The sequence below is a fragment of the Vidua chalybeata genome, chromosome 2, assembly GCF_026979565.1.
Source record: "Vidua chalybeata isolate OUT-0048 chromosome 2, bVidCha1 merged haplotype, whole genome shotgun sequence".
Taxonomy (NCBI): Eukaryota; Metazoa; Chordata; class Aves; order Passeriformes; family Viduidae; genus Vidua; species Vidua chalybeata.
The window spans coordinates 83,376,045-83,394,872 of record NC_071531.1 but is presented as its reverse complement, the minus strand read 5'-3'; the positions used below and the strand labels follow the sequence as shown (position 1 = coordinate 83,394,872).

Genomic DNA, 18,828 nt, shown 5'->3' with positions numbered 1-18,828 from the left:
GTTATTTTGTATATATATCCCCAATTATGCTGAAGGAGTCAAGGATTTTAACAATGAAAAATAAGCCCTTCAGCATTGCTGTGCAACAGGCCAGTAGTAAGCAGATACAAAAGAATATCAGGGAAGGCTTGGAGAATACTGAACCAGAGCAGCTGTGCAAATTTTACAATAATAAAAAAAGTAAAAGAATTTCAGAGGTGAATATGTAAAGTGAAAATCTATCTTCTATTTTAATTATTTTAACAATGAAAGAACTCTCCATGTGATTATATTTTTCATATGGTTGAAACATGTAAATCTAGAATTAAAATTACATTTTAAAACATATATCTATTTCAAAGAACATCCAGGCAAACCTGCTTTCTCTTTTTCTGTTGTGTACCTTTTCAAACTTCTTTTTCCTCTGTTGATCTTTAAGGATCTGAATCTGTGTGGCTGAAGTCAGCTGAACTTTTGTTGTTGGCTCCACCGGAGCAGGTTAGGACTCTAAACTCTATTTGTCTGCAGTTGTCCTGATACCTGTACCTCTTCTTTTTGCCAAGGATCTGAATAGAAGCAATACCTTCACATGAAAGATGCTTTACTCAAACAGTAAATCTTGGAGAATCACCATCAGCCCTGGGATGACACAGTCATTTATTCTGACTTTGCTATTATGGAAATAATTTAACAGGTTTCTAATCCTTACAGATAGAACATGAAAACTGCACCTCCTTACAAGCATGGTTATGTCACCTTCATTCCCTTAATTAAGTAAGAAATGTACATAACAAGAAACGTAGGGATGTCTGTTTGTGTATACTTTGGTATCCTCTTTGCAGTACGTGCAGGTTGGGTTAACCAGGCAGGTGTTCTCTTCATTATAGTTTACATACTTACTTTTTATCTCTATAATGCAATGAAAACACAAAGGAAGGCTTTTAATAGCCATTCATCAAGCCAGGCCAAAAATGAAGGCTAAGTTAAAGCTGAAAGGCTTTTGCAGGTCCAGAGATCTGGTATATAACATGCTAAGATGTTAGTGCACATGCACTAACAGGCAGATGAATGCTTTTGCCACTCCAATTCATTTTAAGAGTTTCTTGTTTCTGTTGCCATAGATGGAATATATTCAAGTACCTAAGCACAGTTTTGTGGGTGGAACTCCATCAACTCTTGGCAATTTTAACACCACAACTATTCTGGTCACACATCATGACTCATCACATTCCTCCTGGCAAAAGACTGTACTCCAGCTAGAGAAATGCTGCCAAGAGTTTACATTTGACTTGTGACCAAGAGAAATTAAACCACACAAAAGTTAAAGTTCAATTCTCCAGGAAATGTTAAAATGAAGGTGAAAAACTCTGAAAGTAGGATGAAATAGCCCTCCCCTCAATGCACAAAACTGCTGAGCTTCATTACATAGTTCTTGGGGATGCTAGTAAGTTATGCCTTGGTTTGCTCTTGCTCAAAATTCAGCACATCAACATGGTTGAGTAATAGCCAGCATTATCTAAACATTGACATCATTCAAACAATCTTTCCAAGATTTTTCAGGAATGCCTCACCTTTATACCAGCACCAGATAAACATCAAATCCTATTTATTCCCCAGTCTCTTACTTCAACACAGACAGATGTAATTCATACTCTATGTAACTTTGAAAGACCAAGGTATTTCTGAAATCTTAAGGCAGTGAAGATAGAATAAACTGAGTTTTACTAGAGTGAAACTGGATCAAAAGAGAGGTGATCTTCAAATAGTTCGTTATTAACTACATGCAGCCTTGTATCCTGCTACTATTAGACTGTATATACTTCAGGCACTGAAGATAAAATATTTTAACTTACATATACAAAGGGCAAGGTAAACAACACATTTTATCAACTGTTAGGTCTTTTAAACAGCAGGGACGAGAGCTCCCAAAGGCACTGCTGACAACATCATGCAAGTCATCTAGTAATCGTGATCCAGCTTACAAGACACACAAAGAAAACTTTTATATATGAAACATCATTTCAAAATCTCACAAGACCAGAAAGCTCTCAGCATTTCAAAAAGAGATTAAATGTTAAATCCGTTGGTCTCTTTTGTCTGAAATTCACTCTTTCTATGAAATTCAACACCACACAAAGAGCCAGAATCAGGATTAAGGATCGCATAAACCTCATTTAATTCCTTAAAAAGGCTTCTGTGCAGAAATGAATTCCAGTCTCTGAAAAAAGTTGTACTATTCACAAAAGCGGGGGGGGGCGGGGGCTTTAGAATTACTATGAAAACTGTGCTCCAGGAAACTTTTTAAACTTTTTTTGGAAATATACTTCTTCTAAATGGAGATGCATGTTCTTTTAAAAAGGCATTGAAAATGGAATCTTAAAATGTTTTCATGTAAAAAATTGTAATTATTAAAGTCAATTTCTCTGTTGCTACTGACTACAAGGTGATAACAAAAAACTACAAGAATCAGGTCAAAGTCAGCCAACATCTAAAAGAGCTTTTGGGGCGGCTTACCATTTGCAGGGATTCTCCCTAAAATTAGGGAAATGGTCTTCCAAGAAATAGGAGGCAGAGAAATGCCAGCTAGTGAGTCCCCTGTAACATGCTCTTCATGTACCCTGCAGGAGGTTGAGTTCAAGGAAGACAGAGAGAAAGAATAAAAGAATAAAAAAAATGAAAAGAAGACAACCTTACATTCAATTTCTACACTTCAGGTATAGTCTAACTTGGGGACTTCCCTATGAGTGCTAGCAGCTCTTTCTTGTGATGAAGCTGTTATTGTGTGGTTAATTTATGTCTCTATTTAATGTATGATATAAATGGACTGAACAGTGCATTTAATGAAGGGACAGGGAGTCCCTGGTGATGTAAGCTGGTGACCAGTAAAAAGTCCTTTCTAAGGAATTGCAATGCTGAAAGTTTATTTCAAAATCAGTAAAGCTCATTGTCATGTGTGCCACTGCCTAAACCATTTGTCAAACTCAGAGGTGGCTTGCCACTTCTGCTCTAACACGCTGTTGAGCTATTGCAATCTGTCTGAGAACAAGAGCAACTTTGGTGCCTGTGCCAGTCCCAGCCAGACTGAAGCGCTTCATCAGTTTAAAAGTCAAAAAGAGCTTTTAAAGTTGTTTTGTTTTGGTATTTTTCTTTTTTTAAGTTGGGGTAAGTTCCAACACTACTATTTGGGCATGAGCCAGCCTAATGCTCAGTATGCCTGGGAGTCATGGGGTGTTTGTAAATGCTGCACTGCTGCAGGAAGCAGTCCCTGGGAACTGCAGGCTCTGAGCTTCCCATTGCTTACCTTAGGGAAAGGAGAATACCCCAAGCAGGAAGGGTCTGTTTTGTGGAAGGAATGTTCATATAACCTTGTACATCACTGAACCCCAGAAGAGCTAAAGCTCCAGAGAAACTGCTATGTGAACACAGCAACAGCCAGACAACTAACAGACCAGCTGGAAAGCAGCAGAGCAAATACTCAGTGGCTACAGCAGCCAGCAACAGAAGGGGTTCCTGGGGGCTGCCACTTAAAATAAAGGTTTCATACAATAATTTATTATTTAAAATCATATGGGACTGGAATACCCCAGAAAAATATAAACCTCTGTACTGGGGAGATGCTGCTGCCATCACATGGCATAGTAACTGCACAAAGTCAGGAAAAATGCTATAGTACACAAGAAAATCAACTGTGTTTATTTTCTATGAGACAAATGAGTTTGCTTAATGTGTACAGAACATATTAAGATAGTTAGAGAGAAGTTTTGATGAAAATTTGTCACTTTGGAAAACTTCTGTCTTTTGACTGAATTCTGCTAAAATCTAAAGTCTCACATGACCCCATGCTGTCGATTCCCCTGGGACTGGGGCTCACCTGAAAAATCATCAGGATATAAGTATTGTGAATAGTAAAAACTTCTTGCTGTCCTTCAGACATCAGTATTCATAACTGAAACTCTTCATGTTATTGAAGTAGGAAAAAAATATATTTACTAGATATTTTCTTTAGTTATATACAATATTTTCAATGCAATTACATTTTTTCCGTCCGCTGTACTACAGGAGTTAACACCACCAGGGTTCCTTTATGCTTTTTGTCACAAGGTGGCGATGTTGGAAGCAAGAAATATGATGGAGACCAGGGACAGAGCAGCACCTTAAAATGCTGACTTTCACCACACTTTGGAGATAATAATAAATCATGGGTAAACTCTGATCCGTATATTTATGTGAAAATCCACGTACTGACTTTAAATGTAAAGCAAATGTCAGCCCAGGACTATAAATCCCCTAATGCAATATAATCCTTGAATTATAACCATTATAATCCTTTCAATATAAACATTTTGGTGGGAATTCAACACACCTGTACACACCTTTCAACATATCAAATTCATTATGTAAATAAGATAATTGTCTTTCCTTTCTAGGATTTCCTCTCCTTATTTTGTTAGCAGCTATTTTTAAAGAAATATATGGAAGAAATTACAAGATCTTGTTAAAAGAGTACCAAAGTATGTCAGTAGAATAAGTTCCAAGGTAACAGCAATTTTCTGCCACAGACCAAGCAAAGCGGAGAAAAACTAAGACATGAATCCTGTTATTAAAATGCATCTCCAAGTTTATTAGCTCTGAACAGAATCCAGCATCCTATTCAAAGATGCTTTATGCAGAAAAGCAGCAGAAGCTCATCATTCACAGCACCCTAGAATCGTTAAGGCTGGAAAAGACCTTTAGGATCATCAAGCCCGATCACTGGCCCAGCAGCACCATCCCGTTCACCATTAAAACCTGTCCTCAAGTGCTACATCCACACGCCTTTTGAACATTTCCAGGGATGGTGACTCCACCACTTCCCCGAGCAGCCTGTTCCAATGCTTGGCCATCCTTTCAGGGAAGAATTTTTTTCCTAATGTACGACCTAAACCTCCCCTGGCACAACTTGAGGCCATTTCCTCTTGCCCCATCCTTGCCACGCCCTCCTTTCAGGCAGCTGTAGAGAACGGTAAGGCCCCCCGAGCCCACTTTTCTCCCGGTCAGACACTCCCAGCCCCCGCAGGCACTCCTCACAAACCCACCGGGTTTGCTCCCACGACTGCTGAGGAAGGTGCTCTGGCGGGGAGCGCCTCAGACCAGCGGCGGCCCCTGCCAGCCCCGCTGTGGAGGTGCCATAGCCCACAAGCCCACGCACACTTTTCTCGGGGATGCACCGAGGACGGGCACAAACAATTAAAGCACCGCACGACAGCGCTGCCTGACACCTCCGAGTGAGGCGCCGAGGCGGGACTCGAACCTGCAACCTCCGTTCCGCCAGCCACTGCGCGCCACCGCAAACATAACCCTCCTCCCGACCCTCACCGCGGCGTGACCGCACTTCCGTAAACAGCGCTTGAGGATGAGTGACAGGGGCAGCGGCCAATCGCGGTGCGCGGAGCTGTGGAGGGGGCGGGAGCCCGCGCTGGGCGGCTCAGGCGGCGCGCGGCGGGAAACGGCGGCGCGCGAGCCGCGGAATCCCGGGCCGGAACGGCCCCGAACGGCGCCGGGTCGGGAGGCGGCCCTGGGAGCGGCAGCGGCGCCCCAGACCCGATTCCTTCAGTGCAGCCACGCCGGGCGCGGGCACTTCTGCTCGTCCTGAGTGAGGTGCAGCCTCTCGAGAAGTTGCTGTGCGTGCTGAGTTCTGTTTGGTGCTGGTTTCCGCGTGAGTCTCTTAGTGGTGCTGCTAAGTCATAAGCATGCGGAGCAGGGTGTACTCTTTTTTTTTTTTTTTTTTCCCCTTTGAATAGCACAATGTAATAAGTGCTTTGTTCTACCGATTTATATTTAGGTGTGTTGCTACAGCTTTCCGATGGGGCTAAAACCAGCTGTCAAAAGATATGAAACGAGAAATAAGACGGCAGGGACAGAAGTGGCATCATCCAAATCCCGAGTCGATTGGAGACGCACTAGAAGAGCGCTCATACTTCTTGACAGCAATGACGAATCCTCAGCCACCTCTGAGGAGGAGGAGGAGTCTGCCACATCCGAAAGTGAAATAGATGAGAAAGATCAAACGGCTGTGGAGAGCAGTCCTTCAGATCAGGAGGAGAAAGACCGCCGTGGGGAAGTTGCAGAAGATGGTGATGATGAGTGCGTTGTGCCTGGGAAGCGTAAGAGGTTGAGCACCTCTGTCATGTACGACAGCGATGAAAGTGAGGGCAGTGACATACTTGTTAGAAAGGTTTCTGCCAAACGCCGCTGTATCCTGGATGACGACCAGAATTCTGAAGAACAGCAGCCTGATAAAACATGCCCTACAGAGAATGTTTCTACTAGTAGGAAACAGAAAGTGCTTGCAAAATTGAAAGAACTTGTGAGACAAAGCACAGCTCGCGGATCCTGCAGCAGTGCAAATTGTGAGGTCGGGGTTTTGTCTTTGAAATTTAATTGGAAGAAATATTTAATCTCAGGAAAGGTTAAGAGGTACAAATCAGTTGCATTTTTGGGGTTTGAATGCATGACAAATTAGTAGTTCTGTAATATTTTAACAGTCACGTTAACTGGATAACTATTGACTGCTGAAAATCTATCAAGTTATTTTTATCAGGAAGCAGAATACCTGATGAAGTGTCTTAGAGATCTCATGTTAGCTTAATTCCTAGAAGTAGACTGAAGGGAGCTACATGGAAATGGCTAATTTAAAGCTGAAAGTAATTGTTGTCTAGTACAGAATAATGTATTTTTTGGAAATGTGCCCTCTCTTGTTAATTGAACAAATGGTGTTATTCGATGGTCAAAAATCTTAACTGGTGTATGTAGTGTGCAAATACTGAAAATTCTTGTGTTTGAAGTACTTTTTAAATTCTAATCAGGATTCTAATAGTGAAGCAGCAGTAGAAGAGGAGCCATTCTGTCAGTTGCCTCTCACATCATCAGAAGGCAGTGAAACTGACGGTGACAGCATGAAAGATTTTATAGTAGAGGAAGAGGAAAATGATGATGGTGATGACATTGACAACACAGAGCATGTGAAGAATGAAAATCAGCCACATCAAAAGCAACCAAATCCATCAAACAGTGAGCTGCTGGCACACTACATCCCACAGTGTAAGATCAAAATTAGTGATAATTCTTCATGTATAACTAGCTTGTAGTACTGTAATAAAAATTAATGGGCTGAATGCAAATGCTAAGGAATAGGATATGATATTTAAAAGCAGATACCTAAAAGATTTCAATTTATTATGAAAGCATTCTGATTTCCACAGTAAACTTCTGCAGTCTTTAAATATCTAATTAAAGAGAGGGTATAAGTTCATTCCTTTGGAGGCCTGAAGGCATCATCCTTCATCCTACGATCTTGTGGTTTATGCTAAGAGCAGCTATGTTAACCTGTCCAAATTCTGTTCTCACTATGAGTCTGGGGCTTGGGATTTTATTTTTTGAATTTTTTGTTTGGTTGGTTTTTTTGTTTTGTTTTGGTCTTTTTTATGTATTTTTATTCTGTGGTGGGAAGACTTGGGACCAGAGGTCTAGATGGGTTTCTGACTTCACTGGCTAATCTTGGCCAAATTACACAGAGCAAGAAAACTCTTCAAGTCATTCTTTTATGAAAACCAGTTTCTAGATGGAGCAGAGAGATTTGAAGCAGAACCTTTTGCAAGTTAATTTCTTCTATATTTTGTTGTTCAGAAGTAGGTATGTAGTAACTGGACAGTCACTGCTAGTGTAGGTAGTCACAAGCATTTGTGGTATTTCTTCCCCAGTGAAGACCTCAGTAGAACTGTATTTGAAAGACAGAAAAACATGAACATAACAAACAAAACACAAGCAAAAAACCCATGACCACAACATAAGCTTGGTCTTCTCTGATTTATATTATTTTCTGCTATTTGTAGAACAAATTCTTCACTTCTCTTCGTGTTTGTAGGTCTTACTGTGGACTCTTCTTGCTGGAAGCACATGTGATTTTAGAATGTTAAAATTCTGTAGGATCATTGGGATAAAAAGCACAATTTAAAGTCAAAATCCTATGGGTGTGGATGTTGTGCATTGAAGTTATTTCTAAACCTACATTTTAATAACTTTAAAATTATAAACTTACAATACTGGAGAAGAAGAATTCTTACAGGACTTCTAACGTGACTTACTTTTTTTTTTTTTTCTTTCTTTCTTTTGGTAAATTTTGGTTGTATTGCTTTCTTCCCAGTATCTCGCTGTGATCATTATGTACACTTCAAAAGAATAGTAAAGGCTTTCCTCATAAATGCAATTGATGACTCTTTTCTGAGCTCATTATATGGTAAGTAAATTTCATTAAATAATATATTAATGCATTCAAAGTTATATAAAGCCATTTGTTCTAGGGAAGGGTGTTTCTTTTGATTATAGAACTGAGGGTCCTGAAATCTGCTATATAACTTTGGTGGGGGAGAGCAGAGGGGACTCTATCTGAAAATGATACCGTAATCTTGGAAAAATGTGTAGACTCAATTCTTGAGCACAGAAGGCTTGAAATTCCTTCTTGAGATCTAGGAATGTGTTTCTGTCTTACTAATCAGTAGTAAACTTTCCAGCATGAAAACCAAATTAGTTTCAAAGGAGATATCTCAATGAAAACATTGCAAGGTCAGCTGGTTTGTCAAAATCTCTTGTGCTTCACAGCTTTTTCTCTTAGGAAATTGATAGATAATAAATGCTTTTAGTTATGGAGATGACTCTATATCATATTTTTTTCCTTTTTTTTTTTTTAACACATCAGATAAATAAGCTTCAGCTGCAGTCAGTACTTGTCTTATTCTTTCTGAGGAAGTGCTTTTTGGCATTTGTCCTAGTGGGGCTGAATAACAGCCTCACACATAGTTTCATAAGCACTGTAAAGATGGGATTAAGGAGAGGCCTCTCAGTGTCAGATTATGGAAGGAGTTAGTGAAATGCCAAGAGTGGAGGTTTTGATGTCATCAGAAACTAAGAGGGAATGGAGAAACTGATGTACACCACAGACCTCAGAATACTCTTGGAGCTAAAAATGTCTTTCATGTACCACTGCTGGTTCTTTCAGGTGTTTGGTTTGTTTTGTTTCAATGAGTAAAAACAAGCCTTTGAAAAGCAATAACTAAACACTGCCAGATTAATGTTGTAATAGCTTTCTTCTATTTCAAATGATAACTGCTCAATAAAATGTAAGAATTTACTGCCAAGTCGCTGGAAGTAAATGAGCTTTGCAGGTGAGCTAAAGGTTGTACATGAACATTGTGTGAACATAGCCTTGCATTACAAAAATGTATTTTTGTAACATAGAATGGATTGTTCTGAGTTAATGAAAGTGAATCTCTTCATTACTTTTGACTCAAGAGCAGCTACTATCGTATTGGAGTTCACACGTGTTTTTTATTGGGAGGGATTTTGTTTTGTGGTCTAGCACAGCCTCTTCAAGCTCATACTGCAAAAGTGTGTGTAAAGTGAATGTGGAAAACAGTTAATTGCAATTATAGTGGCTATAATGACAATTAACTACTTTTATATAGAAAGCTGGATAGCCAGTGGTCCTTCTCATGTCTGTCTTTTTTTGGATAACAGCTTTACTAGAAGGCATGGGAAGATAGCTGAATTAAGTTTTATGTCTGTGCACACTGAAGTTCCAGGGCAGTGTGCATTGGCTTCCATCTAGGGGAAGTCCTGTTTAATTCCTGGAGTCCAGCATGTATTTGGGAAACAGTAATAGTGGTAGTTTTACTCATCCTCATGCTTTTTTATTTATTTTGCTTGAGTAAGTATTTGGAAGTACTTGGAAGTACTCAAGGCATCTGACTATGCTACTGAAGTAAAAGTCAGTTTCTCTGAGACCTTTATAGGTGACAAAGAGGGTTGTCAGGATTTCTGCTCTGAAGTAGCTCAGAGCAGTTTGTTTTCATGGATTGAAAAGCACGACATTCCCCCACATGCTTCCTCCTTTTCCATTCTTTTAAATAGGATTGAGTGATTCAATCTCCATTTGGAATGAGAGCTTTTGACTTGATTGTGGAGTTTATTCTTGTACCCCTTTTAAATAATGAAATATATCCCTTTATCAAGATACATGGATTGCATAGATCACTTTTATGGGTAACAGTAGCAAATAACAGTATTCAATAACAGTTTAGTAAAATCATTCATAGTTCTTAGTATGCAGAAGCATAAAGTCCTTGAAAATTATATCTAAGGAACTTGTACAACATAGTGTGGTCAGCAAATTAGTGATGAGTCTCACTGAACAGATGGAACGAGACAAAAGAAGTATGCACAAGAAATGCTGCTCTCGCTTCATTATTTGGACAACCGCTTCATTCAGCCTCGTCTTGAGAACTTAATCTGTAGAAGTCGCTGGAAGGATCGATACAAGGTATGTAGATTCTACTTTAAATGCTGAAACTCTCTGTAGAGGTGCAACAATCACTATAATTATATATCCTTTTTAATAGCAACTGTTGTTCTTTGACTTAAATAATTTGTTTTGGTGCTTATATAAATATCAGAAATATTTTACGTGTTGATAACCAGACAAACATTCAGGTAGCAGAACAGAATCTGTCTCCTGCTAACTTCAGCAGTTGACATTTGAGGATTTTTTTGTCATTTGATAAACGTTCTAACAAGATTTTTTCCTCCTCCCACAAAAAGGTAAACAGTATGTTCATCATGAACCTTCTACTACTACAAAAAATAAGTCCGTATAGAGCAATTAGTTATTGTATATATATTACTAGAAGAGAATTAGTGTCATGGGTGTGATGATTTAATGATCACTGTAATCATGACATTTGGATCTCTTTCATTTCTCTAGGACTAATTTTGTGTGAGTGCAGAGTACTCAGCAGCCTGTTTGAGGCATCATTCAGTTTACAGAGGTTCTTTAATGTTATTTGGAATCTGTTTTTCAGGACCGTGTGGATTGTTACCCAGATGTTCGCATAAGCTTGCAAAATGCAGAAAATATGTCTTGTCAGGCCTGTGAGCTGAAGCGGTGGTGTAAGTTCAACATGTTGCTCTCTGGAAGGCTTTATAATAGTGAAACTTTGGAAGTGGATGACTTCATGTCAGAAGATAAACAGGTAATTTCAAACCAGCACTATATTTTTATTTTTAAGTTTTTCTTTTATCAAGAAAATAAATCAGATGTTTTTCTATGACCTTTGGTTTTGCCTGCATCACAATGACCCTTGTGCTGTTTACTCCCTCACATCTACCCCTTAATGAAAAAGCCCTACCTTTACCTTAGTGTGTGCCTATAATGTCCTTAACACTTTCCAGGCAGGAATCTTGCATTGATTGGTGGTCAGAAATGTTGTAAAAGTAACTTTCTGTATGAGGGACAATCTTTACCACTGAATGATTGTGTTTTCTATTTTGTTGCATGTAAGGTTTTTTCAATATTGGGTCACTAGGTTTGCTAATTCTGTGCCTGCTCTGCCTCTAGCACTTGGAAGGTCAACCTGCACTCCCAACAGTTCTTGTTTGCTCTAGGTTCAAACACTGAGTGAAACAGTGCAATGGTCATTCTAGCAGTCCAAGTGTGACCTTGTCAAAATTTATTGCTTCATTCTTCAGATTTTTTTTCCCACATCTGCTATTTCCCACATAGCTATTCATTCACTCAAGACAAATTATCTTGGCATCTCAGATGCATTTACACTTGAGGTTGCTGATCTCCTTTCAAGAAAACTTGTTCCTACCTACATCAATACATTTTATTAGAACCCTTCCTCCATTACTGCATTATCAGAATTACTTGTCCGAACTAGAGATCACTTCCATTTAGGTAGTCTTGCATCTGTTTCTCCCTCAGTTGTCACTTCTAGTGTCACCCTGTTCTTTTGAGAGTTTTAAAGTTCTTCTAAAAGTTTTCTATGCCTTCTGATGTTTACATATTTCTACTGAATTTTCTCACACTGTTCATATAAACAATGATTGTTTTGCATTCTTCTTTGTGGGTGGAGAGAATTGTTGGGTGGATTGTTGCTTTGACCAGTGTGGTTGGAGAGGTGGTAATTTCACCCTCCAATCCACTGTCACTTTTGCTATTCTATATATAGTGGAGTCAGAAAATAAAGTTTGCTTTTTTGGTTTTTTTTCTTCCCTTTTACATCTAGCCTGCTTGTGTGAGTTATTTCCTGTCGTAGTGTGACATTGTAGAACATTTTGGGTTAGATTTTTTTTTTTAACTAAAAGGCATCTTTCATGTTGTTACGTAATATTCCATTAGGCAGTCATTTTAGGTGATTTAAGAAGTCACCTAAAATAATTTAATAATAGCCTAATACAGATTTATTTCACAGCTGAGCCTTTTGAAAACCTTGACTTTCAAGAACCTGAATGTTTCTAATATTTAGAGATCTTCCCTTCAAAATTACAGCTACACGTAATTGTTATGATTTGGTATGCATATGAACTTCAGTAATGTAATTCATGACCTCTTACGATAAATTCAAAGCACTTCATTTGTCAAGAATAAAATATTGCTACAGTTGTTTTACCAAGCTGATATCCAAGTTCTGCCTTTCTTCCCTTTCAGGAGACACAGATGGTATTTTATTTGTGAGTGTAAAATTTCTGAACACAGCTTGTGAGAAAAACCCCTTGTTATGGAACTTTTTTATTTTCAACAAGTTCTTCACAGTATTTGTTGAAAATAAAAAAGTTCCATAACAAGGGGTTTTTTTCAGTATATTTGGTAATGAGGTATAATAGGATTTCTTAAGTAAAAATGAAGTGAAGCCCATGTCAAACAGGACGTGTACCTTACTGAAGCTCAAACCTGTATTGTCTGGGTTTTTGCGAATCCTTTAACTTTCAGATTTGAGAGCTGTCACCAGGATTATCATTTTGTCATCATGCAGGCTCTGCATGTAATGCAGGAGCTTGAAAATTGTGACAGAGTTTTTCTTATATTACAGACCCTTCTGAGCAGCAGTTGCTGATAGTCTGTTTTGAAAAGTATGTATGTGCATGACAGTCAAGAAAGCTAGGCTTTTCCCCTTTTTAATCCTGTTTATTGTAGGAAAACAGTAAGTCCTCTGTAATCATGCCAAGACTGATATTGCAGTCTGTCATAGGCATTCTTCCCTACATACAGATCACTAATTTAAAAATACTTAGTTTTCCATGGGAAGTGTGTGGCTTACCTAACCAGAAATAATTAGTGAACTAGCACAAGAATTTAATCTTTACCTAACTTTCAGCTTAACTTTGGAAATAACAGTAGCAGTTCCCTCACTGCTGACCAAATGTTGTCCTGCATAAAGTGTTGGCTATATTTCACTTTGGAAAAAACTTGAAATATCCTATGGAATACTGAACTAGCTTGCTAGTTCATTTTTGTCTTCTTTGGCTTAGCAGGACAAAATGAGAGCTTTTTTTACCCTGTGTACACCAGCATCTGGGGACATCTGCTATGTGCCTGCTCAGTATAGCTCAGTGGCTGCTAAGGAGGCTCAGGAGAGAGAGTAATTGAGCACTTTCCAGACATGTTGGATAGTGTCTTGTAATGTAACATTTGTGTTCTTACGGTGACCTGCAGTTTAGACTGCTAGAAGTACTGTTCTCAAGTTGTCTTTAAAGCTCTGCTGGCAATGCATTGAACAACTTGTCCTGCCAATTTAGAAACAAAGATAAAAGAAAAAAAGTTTCACAGAACTACATAAAACTGCCATTTCACAAGCCTAATTGACTGATAGAGAATGCAGTTCAGGACTGACAGATCAAATTGAATGGAAACACATAGTTGGACTATTTTCTATAGATTTGTTTGAAAATACCCAAGAAAAGTGGATGTGAAGAGAACAAAACCAGACCTTCAACCTCCTTCTTCTGCATAAAACTTTGCTTTTCTCTCATCTCTGAAGTATTCTGCTTTGCCAGTAGAAAGAGAAGAGAAACAGCTGTTCCAATTTTGCTTAGGCTTGCAGTGATGATTCACTGTTTAGGTGCCAATTCTCATTTCCCTCTGATCATGGACAATCACAAGGTTTAGCGATATTAAGTGTCCCCCACACTTCCTTATGTCACCTGGGTTATAAACTGTTTCCTAGTCCTCAGTCTTGGTGTTCTGTTTATAAACATGCTTAGAGGACATGGATTCAGTCACTACATGTTGTGCTATTGTTCAACCATGCTCCTACATTCCATACAAAGTGATTTAACACAACTTTGGCTGATAGGGCCAGCTTGAGTAGATAAGTTAAGCATTAACACAGAGAGACTAAGAACTGTGAGGGGAAAAAAATAGAGTACAGTGCTGAGATTCTTTCCAAAGCTGCATGCTGAAATAGCATTGTATTTTTAGACTATCTTTCTTGCTTAAAAACACAATACATAGTTACATTTATACGATATCTAGCTATTTGCCTTTGGCATTTCTCCATGTCATACATAAATAAGCTATGAAACCCACTGCCACAGGATATTTTGGAAGAGAAAAATAGTATTGGGTCCCAAAATGAATTAGACAGGTTCTTGGGGAAGGTTCTTTCACACTATGGAACATGGTATTTGGGATGATGCAGACAATCTTAACTCTTAACTGCCAGAAAATGTGTGGTAATCTTATGATCATTCTAATGTTTGTGCTAGGTCTTATACTAACTTTCTACATATCTCCTGCTAGCTGTCACAGGGGAGAGCACTGGGCCATCAGTTTGATGTAAGATGGTATCTCCTATTTCATATCACATCGTGTTCAAATGCCACACCTCATTGTTTGGGATACTTGAAAAGTTGTGCAATGCTCTACAAAACAGTGCAGCTCGGTTCTTCATTGCTGCAGTATTTGAAATAGTGCTTCTGGAAATTTGAATTAATCAAGGCTCAGCAGCAGTTGGTAGGTCTTGCACTTCAGAAGCACCTGCAGCACCAAACACAAGCCTTAGTTTTTCAGTTTGGGGGATACTAAAAAATTGAGCTGTATATAGGTATAACATTTATATGATCAGTAGAGAATTAAAATATAGTAATAGGCATTTTTAATCTCAAAATGTATTTATTCATGTAGTGTCATTCTGTTTATTTCATTATTCCAAACAGTTTCCTGGACTCACTGATTAAATTTTATTAGATTAGCCCACCAATTCTGTATATTGTAAAGATAATCATTGTTCTATCCAAGGGAATGATTTGTTTGCTCTGGCCTAGGTTTTGAAGGTTGGCACGGTGTGTGCAAATCGTACAAGAGTTTATCACAACTTGAAACACTTCAAGTACAAGTTATACATGAATTGCTGCTCCATTGTTGAATCAGATGGTGTTGAGGATGAACCAGTCAAAGACACTGTAGAGCGGCTTTTCAGCCACTTGGAAGAGACTGGGTGGATTCAGAAGGTATGACTGGGTTATTCCCTGTATTCTTTTCTAAGCAGATGAAAGTAAGTTCAGATAAAAATGTCTCATTTAATGGATCAGTTCTGAATTACTGTTCATCAATAATACAACTCAGCTCAACCATTCCCCCATTTCTGCTGACCCAGTGTTTCAAACAGTGATCTGCTGCTGTGCTCACGCAGAGTTTGTATCAGCTTTTGACATGAAGCTTTTTGACAGCTGCGTGATCTCTGGGCTGTAGTGGGCAGGCCCCTGTTTAATTTGAAAGCAGCAACACAACAAACTTGAGCTGTAACTTGGAAAGACGGGAAAGATGTACATGAGCCACAGCAAGAATATTTTAGAATTCTGTTACACTGAAGAACTTTTAATTGCTCAGAACCACTTAATGAACTATTTTAAGACAATTTGTAGTACAATTGCATTTAGTATGCTTTTGGATACAGCTTCTAAATTGTTATTGGCATGCTTGGTCATGTGTTGAATGAGAAAAAGCAGTCTTTACATAATACAGTTATTAAATATGGATAAATTGTACAAATGTTATTTCATTCACAGAGATACAATGAACTTGAAGATTACATGGAAGATGCAGACAATTTTCAAGAAGAAAAAATTGATTAAGAGGTCATATAGCTCTTTGAAAGACATCTTTAAAAATGTGAATGGCCTACTTCATCTGCATGCACTTTATCTCTGCCCGGACTTCAAGATTTCTATGTAGGCTGTTACACCTAAATTCATATGCCTTTAAATTAGTTTGATAATGTGCTGTATCTTTTTTTTCTTATCTGTATCAATACAAATCCAAAGTTTTACCAAATCAGTCCTTCCAGTCTTACTGCATTAATCACTTTAAGTTTACTACTGTTAGTAATATCAGTTCAATATCTATTTACTTGTGAAATAAAATTCCCACCTATTCAGATTGAGCAGCTTTGTAGAGAACAGAGGAGATGCTGAGATCTTTTGAAGTGGGCATATTGGAAAGGTAAGGCTTTCTTATACTAGAACTTAAGACTTGTATCTTACCTTCCTTATTGCTCATTATGTGCAAGTAAGTCCAGTCAGTTAGAATGATAGTTACAACAAACAGGACCCAAATGCAATTTGGTCCTCTGGGGAATCAGTATTTCTCCTCTCCTCTGAGGGAATCACTATAGACAGTTGCAAGGCAACAGAGGAAATGCTCTGCAGTCCTGACTGCATTTGCACCACAGTAGTCATTCCTCTCTTGAGAAAGTAGGTGATGAGTCACAGCATGGGCGTCATACAGACTGAGCCTGGCTTAGCCATCTAAATGAACACATGGGCCCACATTGCTGTCTCTGATAAGTGGCTGGGGCAATTTACTGAGATTTTAAACATCAGGTTACATTGTGCAAACGTAATGGCAGCAACTTGGAGTAACTGCAGTCCTAGGAGAATGGATTAATATGCCCATGCAAGATAAGCAAGAATTCTTCCAGTGTAACTTAACAGAAAGAAGGAGTTAGTCAGAAACAAGATGCATGGCATGCCAGAATTGCATGAAACCCAAATCAGAGTAGATTTTGAAGGATTTTGGAAGGGCTAAGTATGGTACTGCCCATTCTGAAAAATTGGACAAGAACTGTAAATATGTGCTCACAGCCCAGAAAGCCAACTGTGTCCTGGGCTGCATCCAAAACAGCATGGCCAGCAGGCTGAGGGAGGTGATTCTGCCCCTCTGCTCTTATGAAACCCTACCTGGAGAGCTGCATCCAGCTGTAGGGTCCCACCACAGGAAAGACAGGACATGCTGGAGCAATGGCTCAGCATGTGACCCAGAGGAGGGTCACTAAATTGATCACAGGGCTGGCTGTACATAGGCTGAGAGAGTTGGGGTTGTTCAGTCTGGAGAAGGGAAGGCTCTGGGGGACCTTATTGCAACCTTTAACTATTTAAAGGGGGCCTACAAGGAAGATGGAGAGGGACTTTTTACCAAGGCCTGTAGTGACAGGACAACAAGTTTTAAACTCAAAGAAGGTAGGTATAGATGGCCATAGGGGGAGAAATTTTTTACTGTGAGGTTTATGAGGCACTGGCACAGATTACCCAAAGAAGATGTGCGTGCCCGCCCCTGGAAGGGTGTTAAGGTTAGGTCAGGATGGGGCTTTGAGAAACCTGGTATACTGGAAGATATTCCTGGCCCTTATGATCCTTAAAGGTCCCTTCCAACCCAAATTACTCAGTGTTTCTGTCCCTGTATTTTGGGCTGCATATAAAAAGAATCAGATATAGCCTAAGATAAAATGCAGGGCACAGTGTTTTGAATCCTACATCTTGCTGTATGCGCATACTCTATTAGTCTTTTGTGGCTGAACAACTTAGTGAAAGATACTGTTAACACACTGAATCCTTTTAACATGTTACTCTCAGCAGTAAAACTAATGGAACCTGATTTCTCATAGATTTGTCCATAAGAAGTCACCACATTTGTTTTGCCACTTTACTGGGAACAGATATGCCAGTTGGGTAGGCAACTGCTACCAGATGTATTGCTTAACAATGAATATCTGCTGCCTTTTTTACATATCGTTCCTTAGATTTATCATTCACTACTCTTTTTTTTCTAGCATTCATTGTGAGAAATTAACTGCTTTTACTTTTTTAAGGATTTGAAATTCAGCAATGCTTTAAATGCTATTAGGCTGAGTTAGTAGCATCAGTACTCGTTTTTACCACATGTAGATACAAGATACACAAAACCAAGATGAAAATTCCTAGTAAACAGATTGAGAATTGCTCTCAAGTAAACTTACATTGAAGATATTTTTCCATACCTACTGAGGTTTGGTATGTCTTATATCTATCTCTCTGATTACCAAAGCTGAAGGTTTCCCTCCCTATTCTCTGTTCTGGGAATATTGGTGGGAACACACCCATCAACTTAAAAGTACTCAGGAATCTATCTTGAATATATCCCTTTTAGTTATTGATACCTCACTTCTTTCTGTTAACAAAATCTCTGTATAGTTTGGTTTGCTTCTCTAGAACATAACATACATTTGGTGTACCTTAATTCTTACAAAGGAGAAAACCATTATGAAATGAGTTCTGTACCATGTAATAGAATATGTCCTCTTAGAGCCTTCCTGGCTGGTCCTGACTTTTGCTACCATATGAATATTCTGAAAACTCTCAAGTCTATGACTTTGCTTTAAAATTTTGTTGTCAAAATGAATGGCTGATCTCTCATTTTGCTACATTAAAACAATTCACTACCAAAATAAAGAATAAGTTTGTGAAACTCTGGCTTCCTGATTACGGGTAATATTTCAAGGATACATACAGTTTGATTGGAAATTGAAATGGTCCATGCTATTCATTTTTTTATATCCCAGACTTGTTTCTCACCTCCTCTTTATTCACCTAAAAAGCGTGTACTATCTACAGCATTTTTTTTCCAGATCATTGTTTTTTCTGTTGCTAGCAGGTAAACAAAAGTATTCTGGTGGAACTTCTAGGTAGAAAGTACTTCCATAGGTTTACTAGTCTCGGCTG

The 18,828-nt window shown here is 38.7% G+C and overlaps 1 protein-coding gene across 3 annotated transcripts; it reads left to right on the top strand.

Moving 5' to 3' along the window:
- The first annotated feature begins 5,474 nt into the window (after window positions 1-5,474).
- Window positions 5,475-18,579, top strand: CCDC82 (coiled-coil domain containing 82). Of its 3 annotated transcripts, none has more exons than XM_053936009.1 (8): window positions 5,475-5,616; window positions 5,801-6,373; window positions 6,825-7,059; window positions 8,162-8,254; window positions 10,209-10,333; window positions 10,872-11,042; window positions 15,118-15,303; window positions 15,862-18,579. In XM_053936009.1, the coding sequence occupies exons 2-8, from the start codon at window positions 5,822-5,824 to the stop codon at window positions 15,925-15,927; spliced, it is 1,428 nt and encodes a 475-aa protein (XP_053791984.1). In that variant the 5' UTR covers window positions 5,475-5,616; window positions 5,801-5,821; the 3' UTR covers window positions 15,928-18,579. The 3 variants fall into 3 exon arrangements, with proteins under 3 accessions (XP_053791984.1, XP_053791983.1, XP_053791981.1); XM_053936008.1 differs by having other exon boundaries at window positions 5,475-5,639; XM_053936006.1 differs by having other exon boundaries at window positions 5,475-5,674.
- The last annotated feature ends 249 nt before the right edge of the window (window positions 18,580-18,828 follow it).